Consider the following 24,219-nt stretch of genomic DNA (forward strand, 5'->3'; position numbering starts at 1 on the left):
AGAGGCTATACAAGTATGAACTTGCAGCAATGTAACAATCCACTGGTCAGAGCCCAAAGAAGGTTTCCTCACAAACTTCGCTCCTTTGGCAAATTTGGAAACAGTAAGTATTTAAAGCTAAACAGTTGGAAAAAAGGAGGTTGAAGGGTTTCACAAACAAATTTGTTAAAGAGATTACTCACAAAATGTGTTTCCTGTAAAATAATAAAAGCATTCTGAAACAAATCTTGGTTGAAGCTCAAGAGCCGGCATCACGTGCTGTGGTCTGGCGCACTCACTGCCTCAGCATTTATTTCCTTTTGCTGACCTCGATAATTCACAGAGACTATTTATACCCGCGGGTGAAAAGGCATTGGAAAGGGGAAAGATCGCATCCAGCATTCGCACGAGATCCCACGAAACCCACGAATTGTTTGTTCATTGCGTTACCAATAGTAAGAGCCCCCTTCCATATGTTAAATTTTTGGATAATAGATGGTTGAATCCCGTTGGAAGTGAAACACTGGCTTTCTAATGGACATTCATATTTAAAGGTCGATTAGAAGGTGAGGAAGACATTCCCTTTTTGCGTTATTTGCACTGGTATGTAGTCTCACGCTGCATGTGCATATGTGTTTGGCACGTTTCTCGTTTTCTCTCTTGGAGACAAAGAAAAATCTACAATCTCTTAAACCAAGCAACGTGCATGTATGCATTGTGGATGGACATTTCCTAAACGGTCTGGTAGTATGTTTATAAAGATTGTTTTTCGATCTTTACTTCCTCCAATCCGAAAAAAAGCGCAAACGCTAAAAAGCACCAAATATTTATCGAGAGAAGTTCCATGAGGCGGAAACAAACAGAGACAAAAATACCATTCCACAGGTGAAGCGGAAAGAAAGGTTTGAATTGTAACAAAAACAATCTCACACTTTCAGGAGGGTAGGGAAGGGTTTTTTGAAACGTGACACGAGCATGATTAATGATTTGCAAGTGAAACATGATAGTAATTAGGAGGGAAACGTGTTCCAGAATTAATGATAGGTTACCAACGTCTTCACCTGGAATGCACGTCAAACGTGCATCCTATTTAAAAGCATATAAAGAAAAGCTAGCGATTTTTCTGTGGATTTCCTGAGTTTCTACCCTGAGGTAGAGCTGCTTGTGCAAAGCTGGTCAACGGTGCAGTTGGTGGGATTTCTTTTCCGTGTCAGCTGTGAATCCGACTTAAACAAGGTATCATTTAAATGTCAAGTCGGTTGTTAGCTTTCGCAGTCAATGCAAACACATTTTTCTAAAGGCAGTCAATTACAGGATTTTCTCTCCCTTAGCGAAAATAACGAAATGATCAAAATTATAATGTACAAACAATATAGACACATTGAGACAGAGCCTCCGTAAGAGTGGTCCGGTCCATTTGGCCTGAAATACAGATTTCACTAATTTCTTGTGTGTTACAAGAAGTTCATGTTCTTCCAGTAACGATTCTATTGAGCGCCCGGGCTCTTATTTACTTATTGGTAATTTCCAAAAATGATAAAGGAGGGTGATAACAAGATGACTATGAATTTCGGTTTTTTTAAATTTTTTTTATTTTTTAGTATTTCACATTGAGTATTTTACGTTGAGTATTTCATGTTTCTCATGGACTTTAGAACCAAGGGCGTTAAAACACAGAATTTTGTGGGAAGTTCTAAGCTCTTTGTCTTCACCAGTGAATGATATAACAAAGGTAAGTAACTTCCTCCTGCTGAATAATGCATGAATTTTTATTATGATAATCAAATGACGAGACATCCATCCTAAATTATTATGCCGCTATTAAAACAATCAATATTTATACAAAAAGAAGACATACAAACAAACCTAAATTCCACAGACTCACTAGTATCATGTCCAGATGAAGAGGCGATAAAGCTTTTAGTCTTACATTCATTTTGCTGTAGGCGGAAATTAGTATGCAATGATTGAGTGATCGGGTTAATTAGCACTTTATTCAAGTCCCACGTGTCTTATTCATAAGTTTCTTCAGAGTACGGATCAAGGCTTCATGAAAGGACTTACTTCTCTTGAATAGAAATTATGGAGTGCATGGTGGGCGAATCAACTTACTGTGGTCGCACTCTTTTATCCAAAGCAAAAATATTTTTGTGAATTGTTGGTTTCCTTAGCTCTTTCAAAAACGCTCGGAATGTACAGCACTCAGAAAGCGACACCCAGCCAGGATATCTAGCTTTGCATCAAACATGTATTAAAATTATTTAGAGAGACGATAGAGAGATTTCCTAAGGTTCTGTTTTCTACAGATTTCGATGAATTTGGCTGTACGATTAAAAATGATCCGGCTCGAAATGAATATATTCATGTTTAAGGTTGCTAAAAGTTGAACCACCAGAAAAATGGTAAAAATTCTATTAAGACTCTTGCTGATGATCAGCTTTCTGTTGCTCTGTCTTATAAAAGAGAATGAACGTTAAGCTAAAACTTTTTCTTTGGACATGCTTCAGCAAAGCGGGAATAAAACATGAGGAAAGACGGGTACGAGAGCGTTAAAATTTGATTTAATTGGTCACCACGTTTTAAGTTAAAATGTAGGCGAGCTAAAGATGTCTATGACTTTTCTAGCCTTTACTGGAATGAAATGGGGATATCAAGTCAACTAAAATGGTGTTTTTCATTTACGCTTCACTTTTAGTTACGTAACGTGGCTGGCTGCTAAGTGGTTAAGTTGGTCCAGCATGATATAATTGTATTTTTATTTTGTAACTTTTAGACGCACATGCACTAAAAAACCGATTAAAGCTATTTCATTTTCACATGATTTGCATTAAAGTTGCGTTTATTTTTAGTCTGGTTGGTTCGGCTACTTGAAGAAACCACACTGATTGTTATTGAGTCTTTCTGCGCTCTACCATTACTTGACGGGCCGTTTTAATCTTTCGATCCCTTTTATTTCCTGAGAACTATATAAGAGTTTTCACTTCAGAACTTCTTGCAAAAACTAAAAAAAATTAAATTAAAAAAAAATTTTAAAAATCCTCGATTTGAAAGTATGGGAGTACAATTTGTGTTAGAGCCAGCGAATTCATTGCTTCGAGAATTAAACTGCATCAAGGCTTAAAGTTCTGTTGCTTATCTCAATAACAACGCATGATAAATTTGTGCTTTTGAAAATGAGTCAAAGAACGCGTTTTGATGATAAAACTAGTAATGAGAAGAACGGAATTTATTCAAGGTAAGTAAGGGATTTTCTCATACATATTTCTTACTCTGTTCTTTTATGTAAAGTCTATTCTATCGGATCCCATTATCCAATTCATGGCGACTTATTTTACATATCTAGTTGTCGTTCTTGTCTTTGTTTTGTTCTAACGCCTAGAGATGGAAACCAACGAAAGAAGTGATTTAAAAGGGAGGAATTAAGTATCTGGTTATTTTGTTTAGAGCGGCGGGCCGATCTCCTTGTTTTCGAAGACGTGCAGCATTCATGCAATGAGCATAATTCCTCACTGATGTTTATAGAGACGTTTCTCCTCATTGGCCAGTCCTTGGCAGCTGGAGATCACATATTATTTGCTATTATTTGCATATTCACAGTTTGGGAGGCAAGGTATAGACGCACTACAGCGCAAACTAGAGCAAAGCTCGTAGGTTTTCAAGCGAAAGTGTTGGCTTCACTCACACTTGACGATGTCTTTTTACAATCCTCAGCAAGCAGGAATCTGAGCTAGAGAATGCAAGTCGACGTTCACAGGTTAGAATCAAAGCAAGAGTTTCAGGGATACTGTGATCAAAACAATTACCACAGAGATTGTGTTGATTTTTCGACCGTACAGCATTAAATTGGTTTTAGCAAAAAATGTTCAATGAAAAGCGGACATTGCAAAAATTGTCAAGGTCTTCCTTCCGTGGAATTGCCCTTCAATTTTTCCATCAGGGGTGGCTATATTTTTCGGGAATAGATTTCGCAGTTGCGGATGGAAATGCCCAATAGTTTTATTAAAGTTGAGCGGCGGAAGGTTTTCATTGTCATGAACACGCACCTGCTCAGAGTTAGGAGTGAAATTCAATTTGTGTCATCTAAGTCTGCTTTTTGTCTTCTACTTTGCAGTTTTTCACGGAAAATTCTCTGTCGAAGCCATTGCGACAGTTGCAAAAAAGTCATCCGATTTCTTGGGGTGCGTTGCCAGGATTGCAGGTTGGTAGAAGCTTGAGGATTTAACCAGCAATGACCTGACTGTAAAACTACTCACAATCTATGAATAGTAATGTGTATACAGAGCACAACTGACTTGACAGTCTTTCTGTTCTGTGTTTAAATGTTCAGGCGAGAACGAATATCTTCAAATATCTCTCTGATTTATAGGTTGAAATATCACCAACATTGCTCGACATCTCTTTCAGCGGAGTGCGATCGTCGATGCCGAAAACATCATGCCGGTAAGAGAAAGACAAAATATAACTTTTAAGGTGTAATTAATATTTATTTTAACTCGACAAATTCTTTTCCTTCCAGTTCATGTGTATGAATTAATAGTTTCCCAGCGTATGGATGGTTTTGTTTTGTAATGAATTTCAATTTTTTTTCTCTTACTTAATGGCTATTCAGGAAAAACAAGAGCTAACCGATTTTGGCGAAAAAGGCAGAATGCTTGTGGGAAGTGGTCATTACATCACGTCACCCTGGAACAACTCGCTCGGAAAGGAACACAACAAACAATTGTACCCTTAAGTGCTAAAGGTAAAATCCGACAAAAACTTATCAATGGACTATACGAGTCCTTCTGTTACAGCCCGAGGCATGCTCTCGATTTTCGACCGAATAACTCGGATGAATTACAAGGGACACCGCTCACGGTAACAATTGAGCGACATCCTTCACCGGAAAGGTATTACCCTTCACGAATTTGTGAAAACCTGACCACAATAGATCAAGACGACGCGGCTAACGAAAATCTCTTGGCAAGCTCCAACTGGCACCGTGCAAACTCTTGGTCAACATCAGCTAGTTGTGCATATTCTTCCGGCTATTCGTCTGCGAATACATCGTGTCCTTCTTCAGCTAATTCACACCGCAGTACCTCGCCTACACCAGATTTTTCCAACATTAAACTTTTAAGCGCAACTTTAGAGGATTACAACGGTGAAAATAACAATTTTTCAGAGGATGGTGGTCTAGGGATTGGTACTGACGATGTGGATTTAGGAGATGAGTATTTAACAGAACCTTGCGATTTTTTTGCTACTTGGCCTCAAAAGAACAGAATGCAAGACAAGCAGAGAGTCAACAAGCGAATATTTTCCGGTAAGTTGTGTCTACATGTTTACCGTTCACATTGAAACTTCGCGTTTTGCCAAGGGCATCTCAGGAAGAGAGGTTTCTTTCGCGGAAAATTTAACTGGAGAACTAGAAAAGCCGGCGTGTATGCGATATAAGAAGTATCAACTTGTTTTAGTTTATCATTATCCAACATGACAAAGCTGAAGTACTGAGTATCGGCGACGATACAAGCAAGGAACTCCTTAATTTTAAATGCCAAACTTAGATGAAGTCTCTGCTGACAGAAAAAATAGCTAAGTACACAAAATATCAGTTTCACTTCAATCACGTTTGTGATTCTTCATGAATATGTATTCAGTAGTGTGCGCTCGCGTAGTCAATATTATTGATGATGATTTTCCTGTTGTGATCGCCGTCGATCTAAGTTGCCCACCTGTTTGTTCTTTTATCATTTCATCCGCCCTTCGGGGGCGAAAACTGAGCAAAAACCTGACTCATTTGATCATGACCTATGGACTTGAATTAAATATCATTCGCTACATGCAGCAGCCATGAGACACGATTCGCCGTAAAGTATCTTCAGTGTCGCTTACTGAAACATGGAAACCTACAATGTTGATATATTTTTACACGGGAGTGTTTTTTCGTTAAAATCGACTGGACTTCCTAAAAATTACCGGTTCTGGAAAGAAATTCTTATAGCAGTATCAAATCAGTAGTTTATCTCGGTAGCGCTAATGCAAGTTTGGAATCGTCTCGGGATTAATTGCTCATGGTTGGATGATAGCATTCAATAAGCCTCGCAAAACCAGCTTCAGATGAAAAGTTTCTGGAGCCTCTTGTGTTTTTAATTCCAACCCAATTCAACTGAATTTTAATCGTTGCGTGTTCATAGCTCTAAGAGCTATGAACACTATTATTCCCTCAGAGCTCAGTTAAAAAGAAGTTGGGAATTTAAGAGGGCGAATTTGTAGATCAGATTTTTTTCCTGCCATATTTTTGACCCTATAGTCACGGAAAACCTGCTTAGTACTTCTAAAAATTTTTTTTAATGATCAGAAGTCAAATGGAAGTCTATTCACTTCCGCTGGCCTGAGTAAGGATATGAAATTAACAAGTAAAGCGACAAATTTTTTTTGAAATGATTCTTTGATCTGATCAAAATATTTTAAGGCCCTCTTAAAACCCAGCGAATGAATTCGAAGCTGACTATGGGTTGCGCTTGTTATTATCTTTTAACTAAGACATTAAATTTAAAAGACAAAAAATCTTACTGCTTCAGGGGACACGTTCGGTAATGCAAATGCGGAGGACTTTGTTTAGTCTCTATGAATATGCTGTTTTTATTTTTCTTGTTTGGCGAAAATCCCCCGGAAAAAGTGTTCAATGAAACTGGTGTTATCTTCATTTGTATGACAAGAATCCCCCAGAACATGTTGTGGTCTAAAGCTGTAGTTCGAGAAATTTACTCAGCTTGATGTCCAACTTGTCGATTTTAATGCGCACACCAGTTGGATGAAGATTAACTAGCATTTTATAACTGCTGACGTAAAATGATCATGACGTATAGATAAGCCTTTTTTTTTCCCGTTTTCCATTTAGACAATTTACTGAGAGTGAATGCTACCTTATGAATTAGAAATCTGCGCTATTTCACATTTTTACCTTGTCGTTTTCAAAAGACACGTCAATAAAGTTATCGCATTTCTTCGAATTGCAATTAATAATGCATGCTGTCTGTCTCTCATTAATGCACCAATTTATTTTTCTGCAGCTGATGACTTCCAGGCATTTAGGTATCACGAACCACTGCCCACGGTAAATAAAAGGTAAGACTGGATCTCTTCACGGATCACGTACAACCAATTAACTGCTAAAGGATGCACAAAAAAAAAAAAAAGGAAAGAAGGAAGAAAAAATTCGTACCTCAAGGTTTAAGGTAAATTAGATACCACTATTTCGGAAATGATTTTATCTTGTAAGTCTCGAAAAGGGGAATAGAAAAAAAAAAACGAAAGAACAAAGCGATTTTCAATTTTTTTTTCCTTTTGAAGCTTACTTTTACATATATAAGTTACTGTTGCGCAATAAATTGAAAAATGCGATTATAAATGTTTAGAGGTATTTCTAGCATTTTAAATTCCTCGCGCGGGACTTTACTTTTTTCTTTGCTTTATAAAGGCTTTAGATTAATATTTTGATGAATGACAGGATATAAAATGAAAAGAAACCAAAAAAGCATCCACCCTCTATGTAAAGATCTATTTTTAGCCGTCTTTAATTGAATTCGAGCTGAATTCAAATCGTATGTTTAGTGAGTGTCATATTTTGGACATGAAAGCAGGACTTTGTCAATTCTTGCGAAATCGGACGCGGTCCAAGATGAACAAGAAGATAAAATTACAGTTGAATACACGCATCAGTTCCTTAAACATGCTGCAGATTCTCCACTGTTTCCGGAAAAAATCTAAGTCCCAAGCGAGTTTGGCCTACGAGCTGATTACGGATAAGTGCCACATGTGATTAGTAACATTCATATTTAGTAGTCTTAATGCAAAAAGTTGTCTGGACTGCCAGACGACGCAAGCAATATGCACTTCATTTCAGAGGTGTTTTCTCAGTCAGATATTATGACACACGCATCGGAAGCATTCTGGCTTTCATTTAAAACATTCTGCAATGCATCTTCCGAGTAATGTGTCTGGTATGATAAGTGACGGTAAATTTTATAGGCCTTACTGAATATTTTCTATTGAATCTTCTTTACAGCTTGAAAAGAGATGAGCAGGATGAAGAGGATATCAAGGTAGGGAACTTTTTTGCAGCATCTAACGTTGCAACGTTATTGTGTTTTCCAGCTAACTAATGTCGAGCACGATTGCATGGGGAATGTGTAACGTTCACGCTACATGCTCCTCCTCTCCCAACCCTCCTTCTCCAATTCTTTCGGCGCCGCCCCAAATTTAACCCAAAACACCCATGCAAGACTATTTCCGTATGCAGATCGAACGTTATGAATGTAAGTTTGCTTACATGTATGATGCCTAGAGAAATATTTTGACTTTGAGCTCGAGAATCAGGTACAAGACTAGTAAGTGACAACAACTTTGGGCGCAGAAGTGAACTTGGTGTCTTCGTCTTCAAATGCAATAGCAAGTTAAGGATAACTTAAGATCATATTTGTTCTTCTGACCTCTTTTTTACATGAACCTTCTCTAATCCTTCTTTCAGAAATCTCTTCGAGAATGGAGCATCCCTTACTCAGACTTACAGTTTGGGGAAATAGTGGGTGTCAGCTCCAAAGGATATGTTTACAAGTGAGCATTCTATCGACATTAGTATAGGTGATAACATGATTTTGAGTGCAATTTGGTGTTAATATACAGGAGTAAATTTTTCAAATACAAAAAAATTGCACGAGCTCGTGTAGTCTTTAAAATAATGACAAGTGTTCATTGACGCCAAATTGCAAGAGAAAACATGTTATTACTAGTTAATAATGTACATGAAAAAACATCACAGAAAGTCAACATAGACGAGATTTTTGGAAAGCTCTATTTGTAATTTGCACTCGTGTTACAACTTTAAAATCGAGCATGTGACTTGTGAGTGCACTTTTTTTGGCCAGTCAAAAGCGCGTAATTCCTTCAGGTTCATTATTAACGATAAATTTCTTTGTACATTGTTGGAGTTTACGGCTTTTTTTTTTTTTTTTACAAAAAATTACTTTGAGGAATTGTGATAACAATCAGCTGTGGCAAAGAAAGATGCGACAGCTCTTGCAGGCCTTTAAAAACAATTTCTAGTTTGTTGACGCCTCAAATTTTTTATTATGTCAAAAAGAGATGCCATCCTTAGCTTAATAGATTAACCTGCACCGGTGTAGAAAACAACATTCCTCAAATCCACCTTATTAACTAAAAAAGTGCCAGTTTTGGGAATACTTTGTGATGAGAATGGGAAGAAGGTTTAAATATTGAAAACTCTTTTGTTGTAAAGTTAGCCTCAAATCTTTATTCCGTTTTATTTACTTGAAAATTTGTTTTTCAGGGGGAGATGGCATGGGGACATCATGATTCACACGCGGCGGAGGTCAACGAAAGAAGACGTCGAGGAATTCCTTAAAGAAGTGTCTGTGTTGAGTATGATCAGACATGAAAATGTTGTTCTCTTCATGGGCGCGTGTCTTGAACCACCCAACCTTGCAGTCATCACCAGGTACACATTTTTTGCTGTCTGTCTTCTTGAATATTCATACGAATTGTTAGTAAAAATTGATATTCAATACGGGGAAAACCAATGTTTTAAATGCATTGTTATCTTTGTTTCCAGTGTAAGAAGAGGTTTATCACTCTACAACCATCTTCATGTGCGGCAGGATTTGTTCTCATGGCAGTTTAAGATTTCTATTGCGAAGCAAATAGCACAGGTTTGTGTCCACAATTCAGTGAATCTTCAAAATTAGTTCACTTTAGTTGAGGTAAATCTTCTGTTAAGTGCGCTTAGATTACACAGCTGCGCTCTAGAAGAATTTGATTTTTAGTACTATTTGACTGACACCGATGGAAATCGAAAAAAAATCAACCTTAAAATTAAGGTTGATTTCAAAATGCGCCAGAATTCTACTTTGAAAATCAACCTTAATTTAAAGGTTGACTTGAAATCAATGCACCAGAACCGGCTTTTTATAAATACTATTCCTACTGGGAACTTTCCGTAGGTCTCGAAAACGCCATTGTTTTTTTTGTCAACCGACGCCGTTCCCTTAGATCAGGTATTAGGTTTGTTTCTGATCACTTGACTGGGCCATCGCTATTTTTCAAAATTTTTTGCAGGGTATGAGCTATCTTCATGCAAAAGGCATCGTTCTCCCGGCCCTTACCACCATGAACGTGTTTCTAGAGTCCAAAGTCAAGCTCTGTGTTTCAGGATATTGCAACAGGACAACACGAGTTGAAAGGTAAAGGAAACTGTTTTATCTGAAGCACTAGAGAGCTTATTCCCGAGTAATAAAATAAACAAACTTGCATTGGTCTGAAGTTAAGATGGGAGAGAGCCAACATTACTCTAGTCTATTATTTACGCCGTTCCCAGTCTATTACTAAAGCAACGCTTTTTGTTATTTCAGGGAGGGATATGCCAGCATACCACAAGGACACCTGACATACCTGGCTCCAGAGCTCATGCGCACACTTTCAAGGAAAGGCTGTGTTTTATCCACAGAGGAAAAGAACTCTGACTGGTCAAACGTGTATGCGTATAGGTACGTTTCCTAAAATTTGAAACAGAAAATAAGGGCCTTAGCTTGAGTTATTTGCTCGGGGGAAAATTTTTTGGCACTTCAAAAGCTATAGTCATCTTAAGGGTTACGATATATGATATACGATATCGCTTATGATAGCGACCCAAACATACTTACGAACACTCAAAAGGGTTGCAATTTGAGCTAAATTGTTTGTTAAAAAATGCCATGTTTTATAGCACGATCCTGTACGAGATTTTAACTGGCAGATGGCCCTTAAACTTCCCAACACATTCCATCATATGGATGATCGGCAAAGGAAAACAAGAAAGCGTTGCACATCTACAGTGCCCGGAATCCTTCAAGGTCAGTTGAACGACTAAAAAGCCATGATCATCAGTTTCCGCTTTACCTCTGTTTTTGTGTGATTAAAACATAGAAGTGTTTTTCACCACTCACCTTAATTTTCATTCTTTCCAGAAACTTATAAAAGACTGTTGGAGTAACAACCCTAAAAGCCGACCGGAATTCAGCCGGATCGCTGAGTTTCTTCAGCAACAGAACGTGCGTGTTATCGGTTACATCGCAGTAACTGACTCTAATAACTTCTTTGGCATCTGACACTTGGGATAAATACATTTCACTGGGATTCTGATTATGTTATCTCTTCCTTGATACGATCGTCGGGCTTTGTATCTCAGTTTGATCGACCTTTTTTTCAGAAACCGCTTCTTAAAGCTAATTTTTCTTTATTGCTATGTGGCTCTATACCATACAAGATACTGATGATAATTGATAAAATTCACGAAAGTAGAAAGCAATCCGTGCATTTTTAAAGATATTTATGGTTACTTTTGAGTAGTCAACGATTAACTGATATCCATTTACATTCAACGATTAGCCTGGTCAGGACTGAAAATCAGAGATAAAATTAAACTGACACTCCGAACCCATGCACCACAATTCATGCAACAACACCACATAACACCATGATTGATTCTTCGAGCCAATCTTTTTTTCTTTTTTTTTTTTTTTTTTTCACAGGTCCCTCCAGAGCTTGCTCGTAGAAGAATCAGCTTCTCGGAGCCGGAAAAAATGAACTTTGTTGGCCGTAAGATGAATACGTTATCTATAAAGTAATTCCTGCTGCCAAACATGTCGGCATCATTCGGCCAAATAGCCGCAGTGATTATGCTTTAAAATGATAACTTCGAGCAAGTTTCCCACAGCATACTTCCATACGTATTTGAAAAGGTGAAATGCTGTTGGAAGCGTTCGACAATAACTTAGGCCAATAGTTATTGTTCTTGCGAGATGAAGAGCTTTCGGCATATTTGTAAAATACTGAGTGGTGTTTCAACTCAGGGGGTTACCGTGCATGGGACATCCTCGCTGCTTCATCGATAATAGAACACTCCACGAATATTTTGGCCAGTAAAAATTATTTGTAGACGATAATCATGGGTGCTCCCAAAGTTTTCAGATTACCTTCGTTTGAAATTCAGTTTTTTTATCTTCATACCTTTTCATGTTCAAACTTTCTGGGGCTGAACAATCAGAGAAAACTAAGAGTCTTGTAAATTCAAAGCTATTAGGCCAAAGCAGGTGCCTCTATGTTTAAGCGACAAGTTTACATTTGATAAAGAAAAAGCAAAAAGAAATAATAGTGCATACCGTATATGCCTTTGCTCCAAGCATGAAGACAGCTGTCGCTACAAAAACAATGATTTGTGATTTATATGTGATATTTTTTAACTTATATCGGGGTATTTTAGTAAGAAAAACAACTAATAAGCATCAAAAGGTCTATAAAAAGGGCTGATCATTAGAATCGATTGAACTACTGAAATCAAAAGATTTGTTTTGACACATCAGTACGTAGAGAATACTTTCATCTTTTATACTTTATTTGATATTGACCGGCATTGTTGCCTTTGCATTACTATTGTAGTTTTGTATATTTTATGAAAGTTTAATTCTTTTTATCTTTATGTCCACGAGGCGAACTTCGCCCTGTGTAACGCACACATTTTTTCGTATTGACGGCCCCTCTGTAGCTCTAGGGAAGGAATAAAATGGTAGAACCTTGAAAGAATCAGCAGAAAAAAAACTTGGATTATCCAATGAAATGTTTTGAATACATATTCAGTGCTTTACTTGCGAGGTTCAACATTGTGATACTGTTCCACCAGCATCATTGGTGGCCATAGCATTTAAACTAATGCAGTTTAATTCAAGTTTATCGCGATAAGTTACTGACCGGTTCGTATCAAAGCTGCATCAGGCGCTCAAGTCTTAGTATGTGGCAAACCCTACTGTTTCTGTTAACAAAGTGAGTTAAAACTTTGAGGCACAAGAGAAACGGGTGACCCAGGTAAGGGGAGGTTGAACAGAAATTTTGCGATATGTTCCCTATATGTCCTAAACCAAAGATTCACACGGCAGTGTTTAGTGGGACTCGTGTCTAAGGGAATCATTTTTACTCAAATACAAAAATATTTTTATCGGTTGTAACTTCGTCCAACATTTGAGAACATGTTTTTTTTATACAGGTACTATGATTACTTTTTAAATTTTGTGGGGGGATCGTGTAGTGACCTCATCCAACAATTGAGAGCATGTTTTTTTATGGTACATTTTTTTCTTTAGGATGCAAATTTAGCACTTTTTAAATTTTGTAGGGTATCGTTTATAGCGACGCAAGGTTCTGTCTCACTTCCCCATGGGGTTTCTCCGTGTATTGATATTTTTCGGGCGGCTTCCCACCTCCCCTTAGAGTTAGGTCAAGTTCACTGAGTTTCTAAAAGACGTTGAATAAAGGGATTAATTTTTGTTTGTTGTACTGATCTCAAGTGCTGGCCACTTGATAAAACTTCTCCGACTTGCAGGCAATGAAAGAGAACTTGATCAACCAACAAACAAACAACATGTGAAGAAACAAGATATGATTAAGTTATAGGATGAGCGACAATTGATAGTTGAAAATGTTATCGCTATGATCCTCTTCTCTTGATTAGCTATTCTTCTTGTGCTGGAATCGCATAGGGTGGGGTAGGGTTTGGGGTACACTGCTGATATAAAAGTGACGGGGATGTGAAGAAATATCGATGCAACATTCTCAGGCCTTGTTGTAACGTCTTACTCGTAATGAACCGGTTTGGACTGAACGAAATAGCGATGGTACAGAGTTGAATGGCTGCGTTTGAAGTGATCCTTTTTGAAGTAAGGAATTCGTGTTTTTGAAAACAATCTTCATTTGTTTCTCCGTCACTTTGACTTCTCAGTTTTGTTAAAGAAATAGTTGAATAGCAGGACGTGATGTTTACTATGTAAACTTTGATTGAAAATCAATCTCAAGTAAGCTGTTACATCGCCGAAAACATATTTTGTTGTCGTTTTCGGCTGGTTTACGAATTTCAGTTTTATTTCTTTGACACTTTTTGCATATATCAGATCAGCTTCTTTTCTCGTGAATGCATGACGATTGTGGACATGTGTAACTGATTTATTGAGTAACTGGTTAATTGAAAGCCTGAAATTATTGTATAAAGAAATCTTAAATAAAAAGTTTGAAAGGAGGACTGTCTTGTCTTAACTTTACTTCACACATGCATAGATCTACCTTAGAGAGACACATTATGGTTCATACGTCTTTAAGATTTTACTATCAGTTAAACTGTGCTCTTGGGACTCTTTCGGATTGATAAATCTCAAACAAGTGATGTCAGTATTCTGCACTTAACATTGAAAGTTTAGAAACTATCTTTCAAATGGATTTACAGCTCCTCCTCCTCCGGCGCCCCTTCTCTTCTAACGGTAATTGGGATTTTGTCACAGCATCCTCTTGAAAGCAAAAATAATGAGACACGTGAATTACTTTGTTTCGTTTGATTTAGAAGAACACGATCTATTTACAATGTATTCGCTGTGTTAAGAAAAAAGACTAAGTTTATAGCTCCAGTTGTGCTTCGAAGACCTGAACAAGTGAGTAAAGAAGGAATTCCTTCCGTAACCTTCTATGGTTCGTTTTCGAAGTCGACCTTAAGTTCAGTGCAAAACCTCCCGTGGAGCGTGATTTGCCTAACTCCTCCTTTAAAACCCTGTAATAAAAATAAGGTAAATGCTTTTTTTTCGGTGAAGATTCATCTGGATTCCTTCGTTCTGGACTTGACCGGTATAAATTTCTAATCTACCTGAAGATTCGCAAGGATGGAAAATCATGAAAGTGGACCGCCCCGATCAATGAAACAGTACGAAAGAAAAACAGATTTACTAAAACGAAGAGCATAAAATACCAAGGAGTACAACAGAAAGAAAAAACTGAAAACTTCATTATCTCTAATGGCAATATCTCCTAAAAGTCTAATCATAAATTGATAGTATTAGGTCGAAGTCTTCTGTAGGCCATCATGGATAGAATGTATATGCAATTTCACCATGTCAGGTCAACGAACTATCTTGATAAGTAACCGATATTACGCTGCTATGCTGATGTTCGGTGAGCTGACCCCCAGTAGCGCTGCTACAGCATTCGTGAACTAAGGGCCGGTACGAAGGCCTTTATTAGTTTCCGACATTTATCTGTATCTCTCTATCGGATACACGAGAGATTCAGATGATTTCAGACTTTAAGTCATTCTTTAGAACAACGAAAAGTGCAATGGCATCGCTCTTTAATGAGCCGCTAAAAGAGAGGGAAGAGCTGGTTGCGAGTTGATATTTCACTCCTCCGTACATGACGCAGCCATAGAGCTAAACTGGTAGAAGTACATCAGTAGGAGATAGCGTGGAAGAGAAAATGAGGAATGTGTTGTTTAGTTCTTCGGATTTCGAACTCTTTGACCCAGATATCACACCTCAAGACTATGAATTCTACCAGAAGCACAAGGACGCATTGAAGAGTTTACTGGAAGACCAGGTATTGAAATGATCCGTGAAAATAATGATATCATTACCATCGAAACTACCTCGAATCGAAATCGGTGTTCGATCATATGAATTCGTGTTTTTCCATTTCTACCAAGTTTAATCGTTCTCTGGTACTTTTAGGACAGTGGGTTCATTTTCAATCTAATTTACCGATATTTGAAATCGTGCTGGCTAACAATAACTGTGTTACTCTTCTCTTCATTCTCCAAACCTCTTCCCCACATGAAAAACAGTGTAAGTCCAAAACTAGTATACAAGCTTACCTCAAGAACAAAACAGCTGAACTATCAGCTTTCGTGTAAATGACGTAACACGATCAGTGTAAGAGACAATTTTTTACATAATTTGTCAACTAATATTTTGATGAAAATCAGCTCGAGTCAGAATTGCCCCTGAGAGTTTTGTCAAATGTTTCTATCCTAGTTGCTTATCTGATTGAATCTATATTTTGGAAACAAAACAAAAAAATAACAGGGATCTCAATAATCTTTTAGGAGCAGCAATGTCTGCAAACAGTTGCTTATAATTTCATACTGATTTGTGCCACAGAAAAAAAAAAAGGTTTAAGATTTGTTGGTGCTAATCATGTTAGCCACCAACACTGAGGTGAATTGTGGTTTTTGTCTGTGTGATGGATGTATTAGCCATCAAAATTGTAATTCTCTTGTGGTACACCATGTGAAAATTTGAATCATTTCTAAATACAATTCAGGAAAGATTTCCATTTGCTAGGTGACATGATCAGCTGTTTTACACTGCAGCAACAAACTCTGGGTCTCTGCTCTTGTAATGGCAGATTAAACTTTGACAAGATCTTGCCGGTTTTAAATGTCTCTAACATTTTTAATCATTTTAGACACAAGAACGAAAGCAGAAGTTTGTTGAGGCTTTCAGGGATTTTTCATTAAATCATGGTTGTATGAAAGACTTTCCACTTAAGGTATGTATATAACCCTTGATAAAAATTTCAATCTTAGTATTGTTTAAAGAAACAAATCTTAGTGAACATTGTTGATTTCACTTTTATGATCAATTAGGGTATAGAAAATAGAAAATTGTGGTTGATTTGTCAACCTGATATCAGTAGCATGAAATTATTTAAGATCTACTCCTTTCTTTAGGAATTGGTATATATGGGAGGAACATATGTTTATATATATAGATATATTGAGATAGGGGAAAAGTGAAGAGACTGTAATTTTTTCCTTACAAACCTGTTTTGTGATTACTAACTCATGAGGGGATTTTGAAGTCCCATGGTGAGTTAGTAATCATGAAACAGGCTTGTTTTAAAATCAGGGATTCCAAAATTCAGGGATTTCAAAATCTCCTTATTAGTGAGAAATCACAAAACAGGATTGTAGGGATGAAAGTATTGTCTCTTTATTTTTCCCTATATCAACATATATTGTGCTCTACTTCTATGAATCAAGCACTGCACACTGGAAAAATTGAAACACAGACTTCCCATATATATATATATATATATATATGACTAATTGAAACTTCTGAGCTTTTGAATTAAATATCCTCCATTGATGATGCAATATTGAGGCAAAGAACCAAATTATTTATAATGAAATTCTCAACAGGAAAGTATATTTTTCATCTTAGAAAGCTAATTTTTGATTTTTAATTGTTTTTGCTCTCTCTTGACAGAATGAACATAGTTTTATAGTTGATGTCATAGAAAATATTTCCAAAAGTTTTGTTGAAGGTGATATTCAGTTTTGCTATTTAAAGCAGTAGGTTAAGAAGCTAAAGTAGGCACCCTAAGACAACAAACATTTTTAAGACCACAGTTTTAATAACATCTTAAGTAACTGGATTGTGATACAAAATGGGTGGTATTAAGCAATTCTATTTCTCTGAATTTCATGCTTCAGTACTGAAAATTGTGACATAAACATTTGGAAAAGATGGCATGTTTTTTGGTGGGTGGTGATATGTAGTGGCTGCTGGCATATTTTGACAACTCTGTAGGACTGTATTTGTTTTTTTTTTTTTTTGCTTAATTTGAGTGTCAATGAAATAATTAACTGGAAGCTGTATCATGGTTTTAATAGGCGCTGACTCAAAAAACAGACTAACATTAGGAATGCAATTTAAAATGAAGAGCACAAAAGAACACAGGAAAACTAGAAATAATGTTCTTATGGTTCATTTTCCTTTGCTGTTTTTGAGCCCCATTGGCAGTATATACAATTTGTTAAGTCCTTTCTGCTCATAAACTTTCTCTGAGGTTTAAAAGTGCACTTTTCTGTGTTGTCACAGGTAAGGCAAGCAAAGGTAAATATTTGGTCACAGATGCTGTTTGTCTGCTTCAAAACAGGGGCATGATTCAGAACCTGGGTGGTAGTTCCTCATGTGGTAGGTAGACACCTTTAATTATTTAAACCTGAAATTGTTTTTGTTGCACCTGTGAACCCATAACAGTTCTGCCCTTGATATTAGTATGATCTTGCAGTGTTGATTTCCTTTACTGATTTGTTTGTATTTTGGGGAACATCAATCTTCAGCACATGATTTCATTTTGGTTAACTTTGTAACTCTTATTTACTCTTCATTCTATGCTTTATCATGAATTATGATATATGAACCAGTTTGGGCTTTTAGTCATCATCTTCTCACTTGCTCTTTAACTGTTGTATTAATACATTTGTCTCAACAGTGTGTTGGGAACTCCATTATTTGCTTCTTATCACAAGCTCTGAACCCTTTCATTCCCAAGATCTCAATAGTAATTCTCCTTACTCTCTTTCATACAATTCTTATGATGTCAGTTCTGTGAATTTGGCATTGGGTCAAATAACAATAGTTGATATTTTTCTTTATTCTCATCACTTGTCTGCTTGATGTTGTTTTTGAAATTGTAAGGAGAAATTCTGTCTTAGTCATCCATGTGAGTTGAAGGGTTAAAATTGCTGGGTACTTTATTGATAGCTTACCAGAGATGTGTAGTATTGCATGTTCTAGTAACTCTGCAGTCTAAAACATATGTTAAACATTTGATTTTTATATCCTCAGCCAAAGATCCCTTTGTTCACAAAGATACAAGGTATGTTTTGTAAAGTGACAGTAGCCTGGGATTGAGTTTGCTATGTTTTTGATTAATCTATCACAGCTCTTAGAAATTTACATCATTTATCTTTGATGTAACGAAATTGTTGAATAACTGTGAGGTTGATTCTTTCTTTGTTTTTAGAGATGTGTTTCGAAGGCTCTTTGGAGAACCAGACCAAGAGTCCCGATTAAAGGTTATTATCTTTAGTTTCACCATACATTTATACAGACGGAACATATATATATATATATATATATATATATATATATATATATATGTAGACGCAACTACATATCCCGACAAGCCTGTTTCGTGAATCGCTTCACTCTTCAGGGGTTTAATGTATGTTTAATATATATATATATATATATATATATAATTTGCACAATGGAGAATGTGCTTCCGTTTTCAACGCTTTATTAAAGACCCGACGTGTTTCGGCATTTGCCTTCCTCAGGGGCCTTAACATGCAATTGTTACAGAGTCGTAATTGGTTAATTGTGTGACGTAGTACAGTGCATGTTGCTCAATTAAATGCTGAGTAAAATCTCTCGTAAACAATTAGTGTTTCTAATTGGTAAACAGTTTTAAAACCTTTATAACGTATGTTATAAACAATTTATGTACCTAAAACTTTATAAAGGTTTTCGCGTAAAAGCTTTATCCAGTTCTTTTGTTTAGTCCATATGGCTGAAAGGAGTTTAATGTTCTTTGCCAAAAAATCTCTCTTTCTCTAAGAACTTCTTTCTTTTTGTCAGTCTCTAAATGATCTTTTCGGATTTGCTCTATAATGGTTATGGTAACATTATTGTTAAAGTCGTGAGTTCGTTTGTTATGTAAAAAGTGTTCCGTGAGTTCGCAGCTACTCACTCCCTTTTTGATATGGTTTCTGTGATTGTTTAACCGTAGGTTAAATGCAGTTTCGCTTTTACCAATGTATTGAAGTTTGCAAATGTTGCACTCGATTATGTAAATGATCCATGACGATTGGCAGTCCACTGTATGAAATATGGTATAGGTCTTGTTGTTATTGGGACTGGTGAAAGTTGTGGTCTGGTTGATCTTTTTACACCAACTACACTTCGTTCTTTCACATGCTCTACATCCCTTTGGTATCAAATTCTGAGGTGTTTCATTTACAAATCTTGAACGAACAAGTCTGTCTCGTAGACTTTTCGGTCGTCGGTAAGCTACTAAAGGTGGCTTGTTGAAGATGAGTGATAATCTTTCTTTTGATTTGAGAAAGTTCCAATTTCGTTTAGCAATTTCTGCAATAAATGTGGTATGGGGGTTGAATGTAGTAACCAGAGGAATTCGATCTGTTGGTTCACGTTCTTTGGTCTGTCAAATATATATATATATATATATATATATATATATAACTGCAGACAGTACTGTTTCGGCCTTCTGGGCCTCATCAGTGCAGTGCTGATGCTAGGATGGAGGTAAGGCTATATAGCCACCCCAAGTGATCTCACATATGTGGTATCATCTAAGCCATGCCAGAGTGCTCAAACTAGAAAAACTAGTGAGCATGCATAATGCTAGCAGCAATGACTCATCCTAGTAGAGTGCTCAATTTGGACATGAAAGCAAAGCTTTGTATGCCAAAGAGCTATATAACTATATATATATATATATATATATATATATGAAACAATTTTGCATTATTTTTCTTCCTTGCTTTTAAAAATTCTATTGAAGTTAATCAACAGTTAATCATCAAGAATGTGGACTTGATGTTTATAGGCTGTGGTGGTATTTCCTCTGTACGTTAAGTTCGGTGGATCAGTTTGTCGCTATTTAAGGCGTTGGCTAGAAGCAGGGAAACTCGATGAGCTTGGTGTCACGCCCTTGTCACAGGTGCCTGTCAGCAACTCTGAATCAACCCAAAGCGTAAGCACTAAAGAGGACAATACCACAAAAGCTTCGTCCACTGAAGTTGTCAAACCAAGCGGAGGTCCGATGGTGGCAGTGGCTACTATCGGTCGGAATGGAGGAGCGTCAGACAGCTCTGAGGAGGAGGAGGAGGAGGAGGAGGAGGAGGAAGATAGCTGGGAGGCCAAAGTCATAAGAGGTATAACGTCAGTGCTAACGGACAGGGGGGGAGCCTCTGCTATTGATTTCATGGAAGTGTATAAACGGGACAAAGACGGCTCCTACAGGAGGCTGAGAGAACAGTTTCACCTTGGAAAGCCTCACCCGAACGTCGAATTTGAAGAAAGGTGTAGGAAGAAAGAGGAAGAAGTGATTGAAGGTAGTCGGCTACGTGAGGTGATTATGAAGGACTATGCTGAGAGCTGTACTAAGAAGAAACACGCCTGTGCTAACTGTAGGCAAGTTGAGAGATACGCGGGAACGTTTAAGAAGTGTCAGAGGTAAGGGTACCTTTTGTATCTGAACAATGGCTTCATAATGGTGGAATGCTTCCAAAGCGTTCATATTTAGGCACGAAGCAGGTGAACTCAGTCTCACCTTGAGCGCAAGTTCTGTCTGATGATTTGTTTTGTTTTGTTTTCTGTTCTTTTTTTCAGTTTTGCGGACTGAGGTGGTAATCCACGATTCTCAATTTCCGGCAGAAAAAAAATCTCGTAAACTTTGCTACCGTTAGTAAAAAAAAAAAGTTGATTTATGGCATCTGCTTCCAAATGAGTTGTGAATTTGTATTGTTCGTTGTCACCTCCAAATAACTTGACATGTAAGAAATTGGAAAAGATGACGTTCCCTTCCCAACTTTTTCTTGCTTAGATAGAAAAGCGAACGAAGATATATTCTTGGAAGAAATGTTACCCATCTGAAACTGCAAGAATTTGTTCCCGCTACGTCGAAAACAAATTGTCAATTCGCGAGAAAAAACTCGTTCTGGATTCTCATTTTACATGATGTTTGTTTTTCTCTGGGAAACCTACTAGTCTCGATCGTTTATTCTTTTACATATTCTGATAGGTGCAGTGGAAAGGGTACAAGATTTTACTGCAGCCGTAAATGCCAAGGTGAGACAAAGTGGCGTGAATTTTGACAACTGTTGATGAGTTTCAATATTTTACACGAGGGAACTCAAACAAGTGGCTTGAAATGGGGCCTAAAACTTGATCAACAGGTCACCCAGCGGCCTATTTGTACAAAACTGTGGGCTCAGCCTGAAAACTTAAATTACACAGGAGAGTGGAGGTTTAGGATTGAAACAATAAACTTTGTCTTTAGATGAGTATTGACTGCTCTATTCTATTACTAGGTGAAGACTGGGTTTCAAGGCATCGACAGGACCACTCTACAATGGATTTACCATCATAAAATTGTTAAGTTGCTGGCCTATTTCTCTCCACTATGGTAATCAAATACGATTCTCATAGTTTACTGAAACGATCACTGAAGAAGTTCTCAATAGTTACCTTTGTAAAGTTTTGGTAAGTGAGAAGTAAAACTCAGATACTGTGTGGCCATCCAGCGAAGAGATAACCAACGTGTGAACGTCAAAAAAAGAAATTATGCCAAATAATTTTTTATGTGCTAGACTGCCCTCAGGTTCATTGTACTGATTTTTGTTGACTGTTATGAATACAAGTGCATGGAGTCTCCTTTGCAGCCGTTCTTTTGTCTCGTTACGCAACACCTCTTTACCCCCAGAGAGAGATAGGGCGTTGCGTGACGAGACCAAACAACGGCTGCGAAAATATGACATAAGGTGATCCTATCGAACGTAAAATGTGGATGACAATTTACCACACTGCCGTCTTGAACTGTATGTATAAGGTCAATTCTATATCTATGTGGTAATAAGATAACTCCCATAATAAAGGTGCAACTTGTGAGGTTGATGTTTAGTTCCTGTGAATGATGTTTTGAAGTACGCATGGTGACAAAATCTCCTAAGTACTGCACAATAAGACAAACAAGATTTCAAACCTTTATTCTCGTACTTACCACCGGTATCCGGTTAGATCGCACCATGGTTAGATCGCTCCACTCGGAAGTTAGATCGCTCCACTCGGAAGTTAGATCGCTCCATCAAATAAGTTACTTCGCTACCAACATAAGTTCGCTTCATGCTGTAAAGTAAAGTATTACATACCAATGATCTTTTAAGTTTAAAGGTGATGATGTGTCTCGCGACGATTCGTGTACATCGTATTCACTCTGTCCTTCAGATTATTTACCGATGTATGATGTATAGCGATGATGGAATAAATGATCGTGGAATAAATGATAACGTTATCGTCTGATTATTAGAATTAAAATACCAATACTATCCAGTGTGGCCTTTTTTGCTCTTTGATGTGAGGAAACTGATATCCGCCATCTTAAATAAATAAAGTATATTACACTTCGTGAGTCCCTTTCATAAGGCCTTTTTTGTTCTTTCTGCGTAGCTCGGATCTATTTCAAGTGCGCGCGAGCGATAATCTATTGTTCGGTAAGATATGCACATCATTTAATGAACTATCAATTTAGACACGTTAGCTTTGCTACCTTTACCTTAGTTTTCTACACGGAGCGAAGTAACTTATGTAGGGAGCGAGGCGAGTAATTTGTTTTAGTATAATTGCTCAAGTGCTATCGAGTTGTGTTGTAGATTCATTCTGATGTTGACACCATTCCGTAAATAAAGAAAACTTTTGCGTATTTTCTGTTACAATTGTTTTCATTATTTGCATCAAGATAAGTAGCCTGTTTCCTTTAGAATTTTACAGCGAAAATTTTATATCCTACTTTTGAAAAGGGTTGCACCAAACTTAATAGCATCTTTTGTGCTTTTCAGAATTGAATTTCTTCTACTGCGTTTACCTTTTTCTCGGTAACGTTGACAAAACGCGAGGCAACCATTTTGAAATTTAGCGCTCAAGCTATGATCCCCAAACACGAGGTGATTATAGCGAGATATGGGGCAATCCTTTACTAATCAGAGCGTGCGCATCCTAATAATCACCAGAGCAATTTACACTAAGGGTCGTTATAGCTAACCTGTACATGGAAAAGTTTGAGGAACAGTCGATGATTACATCATCTCAAAAACCAAAGATCTGGAAGCGATATATAGATGACACCTCTACCATTTTAGATCTAAATAATGTTTAGAGCTTATTACAACATTTAAATAAACGAAAGCCTTCTATCCACTTCCTGTGGAAGTCGAGAAAGCTAACACCATTCTGGACATGTCAGTTTGTCGGGCCGCCGAAGGTTAGCTCAGCACCGGCATGTTCAGAAAACCTAGTCATACTGACTAACATTTAGCTTATGAATATTACCATCTTCAGTCAGTAACATGGGTTATTGTGAGGTTTGTCTATACGACCGGGCCAAACACCTTATAACACCTTATATCACCAGTTCTTGTTGTTAACAGAAATCCACTCTCATTTGTGCGAAAGATTGCAGAGACAAAAGAATCAACAGTCAATGAGAAGCCCACACATGATTTCAAGTCTACTGCGGTTCTATCCTACATTAAAGGTGCCTCAGAGATTCTTTACCGCTGTCTTCAACAACAAGGCGTGTACACCATCTTTAAATCTAACACAACTACACGAAGGGTTAAAGGGTTGAAGAAGCCATCCACGTGAGACTTTATCCTTAAAACGTCAATAGAGATGACGAAATTGAAATTCCTGAACCGTGGATACCTGAAAAACCTTAGCAGCTGATTAGTAACGGAGCGGACTTATGAGGGAACAACATATTTCTATAAGTAATAATAAGGATCGAAATGCTAGCTATAACACC

General features: G+C 37.3%; 2 protein-coding genes across 3 annotated transcripts; both read left to right on the forward strand.

The window, feature by feature from the left end:
* The first annotated feature begins 1,250 nt into the window (after positions 1–1,250).
* Positions 1,251–14,080, forward strand: LOC113668368 (uncharacterized). The gene is made up of 14 exons (XM_027184261.2): positions 1,251–3,733; positions 4,091–4,177; positions 4,346–4,419; positions 4,589–5,284; positions 7,035–7,089; positions 8,030–8,066; positions 8,492–8,577; positions 9,311–9,478; positions 9,593–9,689; positions 10,096–10,220; positions 10,389–10,523; positions 10,742–10,868; positions 10,983–11,066; positions 11,547–14,080. Exons 1-14 carry the CDS (start codon positions 3,714–3,716, stop codon positions 11,640–11,642), a joined length of 1,887 nt encoding a protein of 628 aa, XP_027040062.2. The 5' UTR covers positions 1,251–3,713; the 3' UTR covers positions 11,643–14,080.
* A 1,145-nt stretch (positions 14,081–15,225) lies between these two features.
* LOC113668448 (uncharacterized) lies at positions 15,226–23,118 on the forward strand. Of its 2 annotated transcripts, XR_016185525.1 has the most exons (10): positions 15,226–15,420; positions 16,288–16,371; positions 17,091–17,148; positions 17,706–17,801; positions 18,459–18,489; positions 18,637–18,688; positions 20,245–20,873; positions 21,030–21,101; positions 21,442–21,488; positions 21,731–21,802. XR_016185525.1 is itself a non-coding variant. In XM_027184351.2 (9 exons), the coding sequence occupies exons 1-9, from the start codon at positions 15,301–15,303 to the stop codon at positions 21,787–21,789; spliced, it is 1,176 nt and encodes a 391-aa protein (XP_027040152.2). In that variant the 5' UTR covers positions 15,226–15,300; the 3' UTR covers positions 21,790–23,118. The 2 variants fall into 2 exon arrangements, 1 of the variants encoding a protein (XP_027040152.2); XM_027184351.2 differs by lacking the exon at positions 21,030–21,101 and having other exon boundaries at positions 21,731–23,118.
* The last annotated feature ends 1,101 nt before the right edge of the window (positions 23,119–24,219 follow it).

The sequence above is a fragment of the Pocillopora damicornis genome, chromosome 4 (assembly GCF_964200805.1).
Source record: "Pocillopora damicornis chromosome 4, jaPocDami1.2, whole genome shotgun sequence".
Taxonomy (NCBI): Eukaryota; Metazoa; Cnidaria; class Anthozoa; order Scleractinia; family Pocilloporidae; genus Pocillopora; species Pocillopora damicornis.

Coding starts and splice junctions, on each gene's coding strand:
- LOC113668368 (XM_027184261.2), top strand. CDS start 3,714: ATGCAAGTCGACGTTCACAG. Junction 4,178..4,345: donor GTGCGTTGCCAGGATTGCAG/GTTGGTAGAAGC, acceptor TCTGATTTATAG/GTTGAAATATCACCAACATT. Junction 8,578..9,310: donor TCCAAAGGATATGTTTACAA/GTGAGCATTCTA, acceptor TTTGTTTTTCAG/GGGGAGATGGCATGGGGACA.
- LOC113668448 (XM_027184351.2), top strand. CDS start 15,301: ATGAGGAATGTGTTGTTTAGTTCTTCGGATTTCGAACTCTTTGACCCA. Junction 16,372..17,090: donor TGAAAGACTTTCCACTTAAG/GTATGTATATAA, acceptor CTCTCTTGACAG/AATGAACATAGTTTTATAGT. Junction 18,689..20,244: donor ACCAAGAGTCCCGATTAAAG/GTTATTATCTTT, acceptor TGATGTTTATAG/GCTGTGGTGGTATTTCCTCT.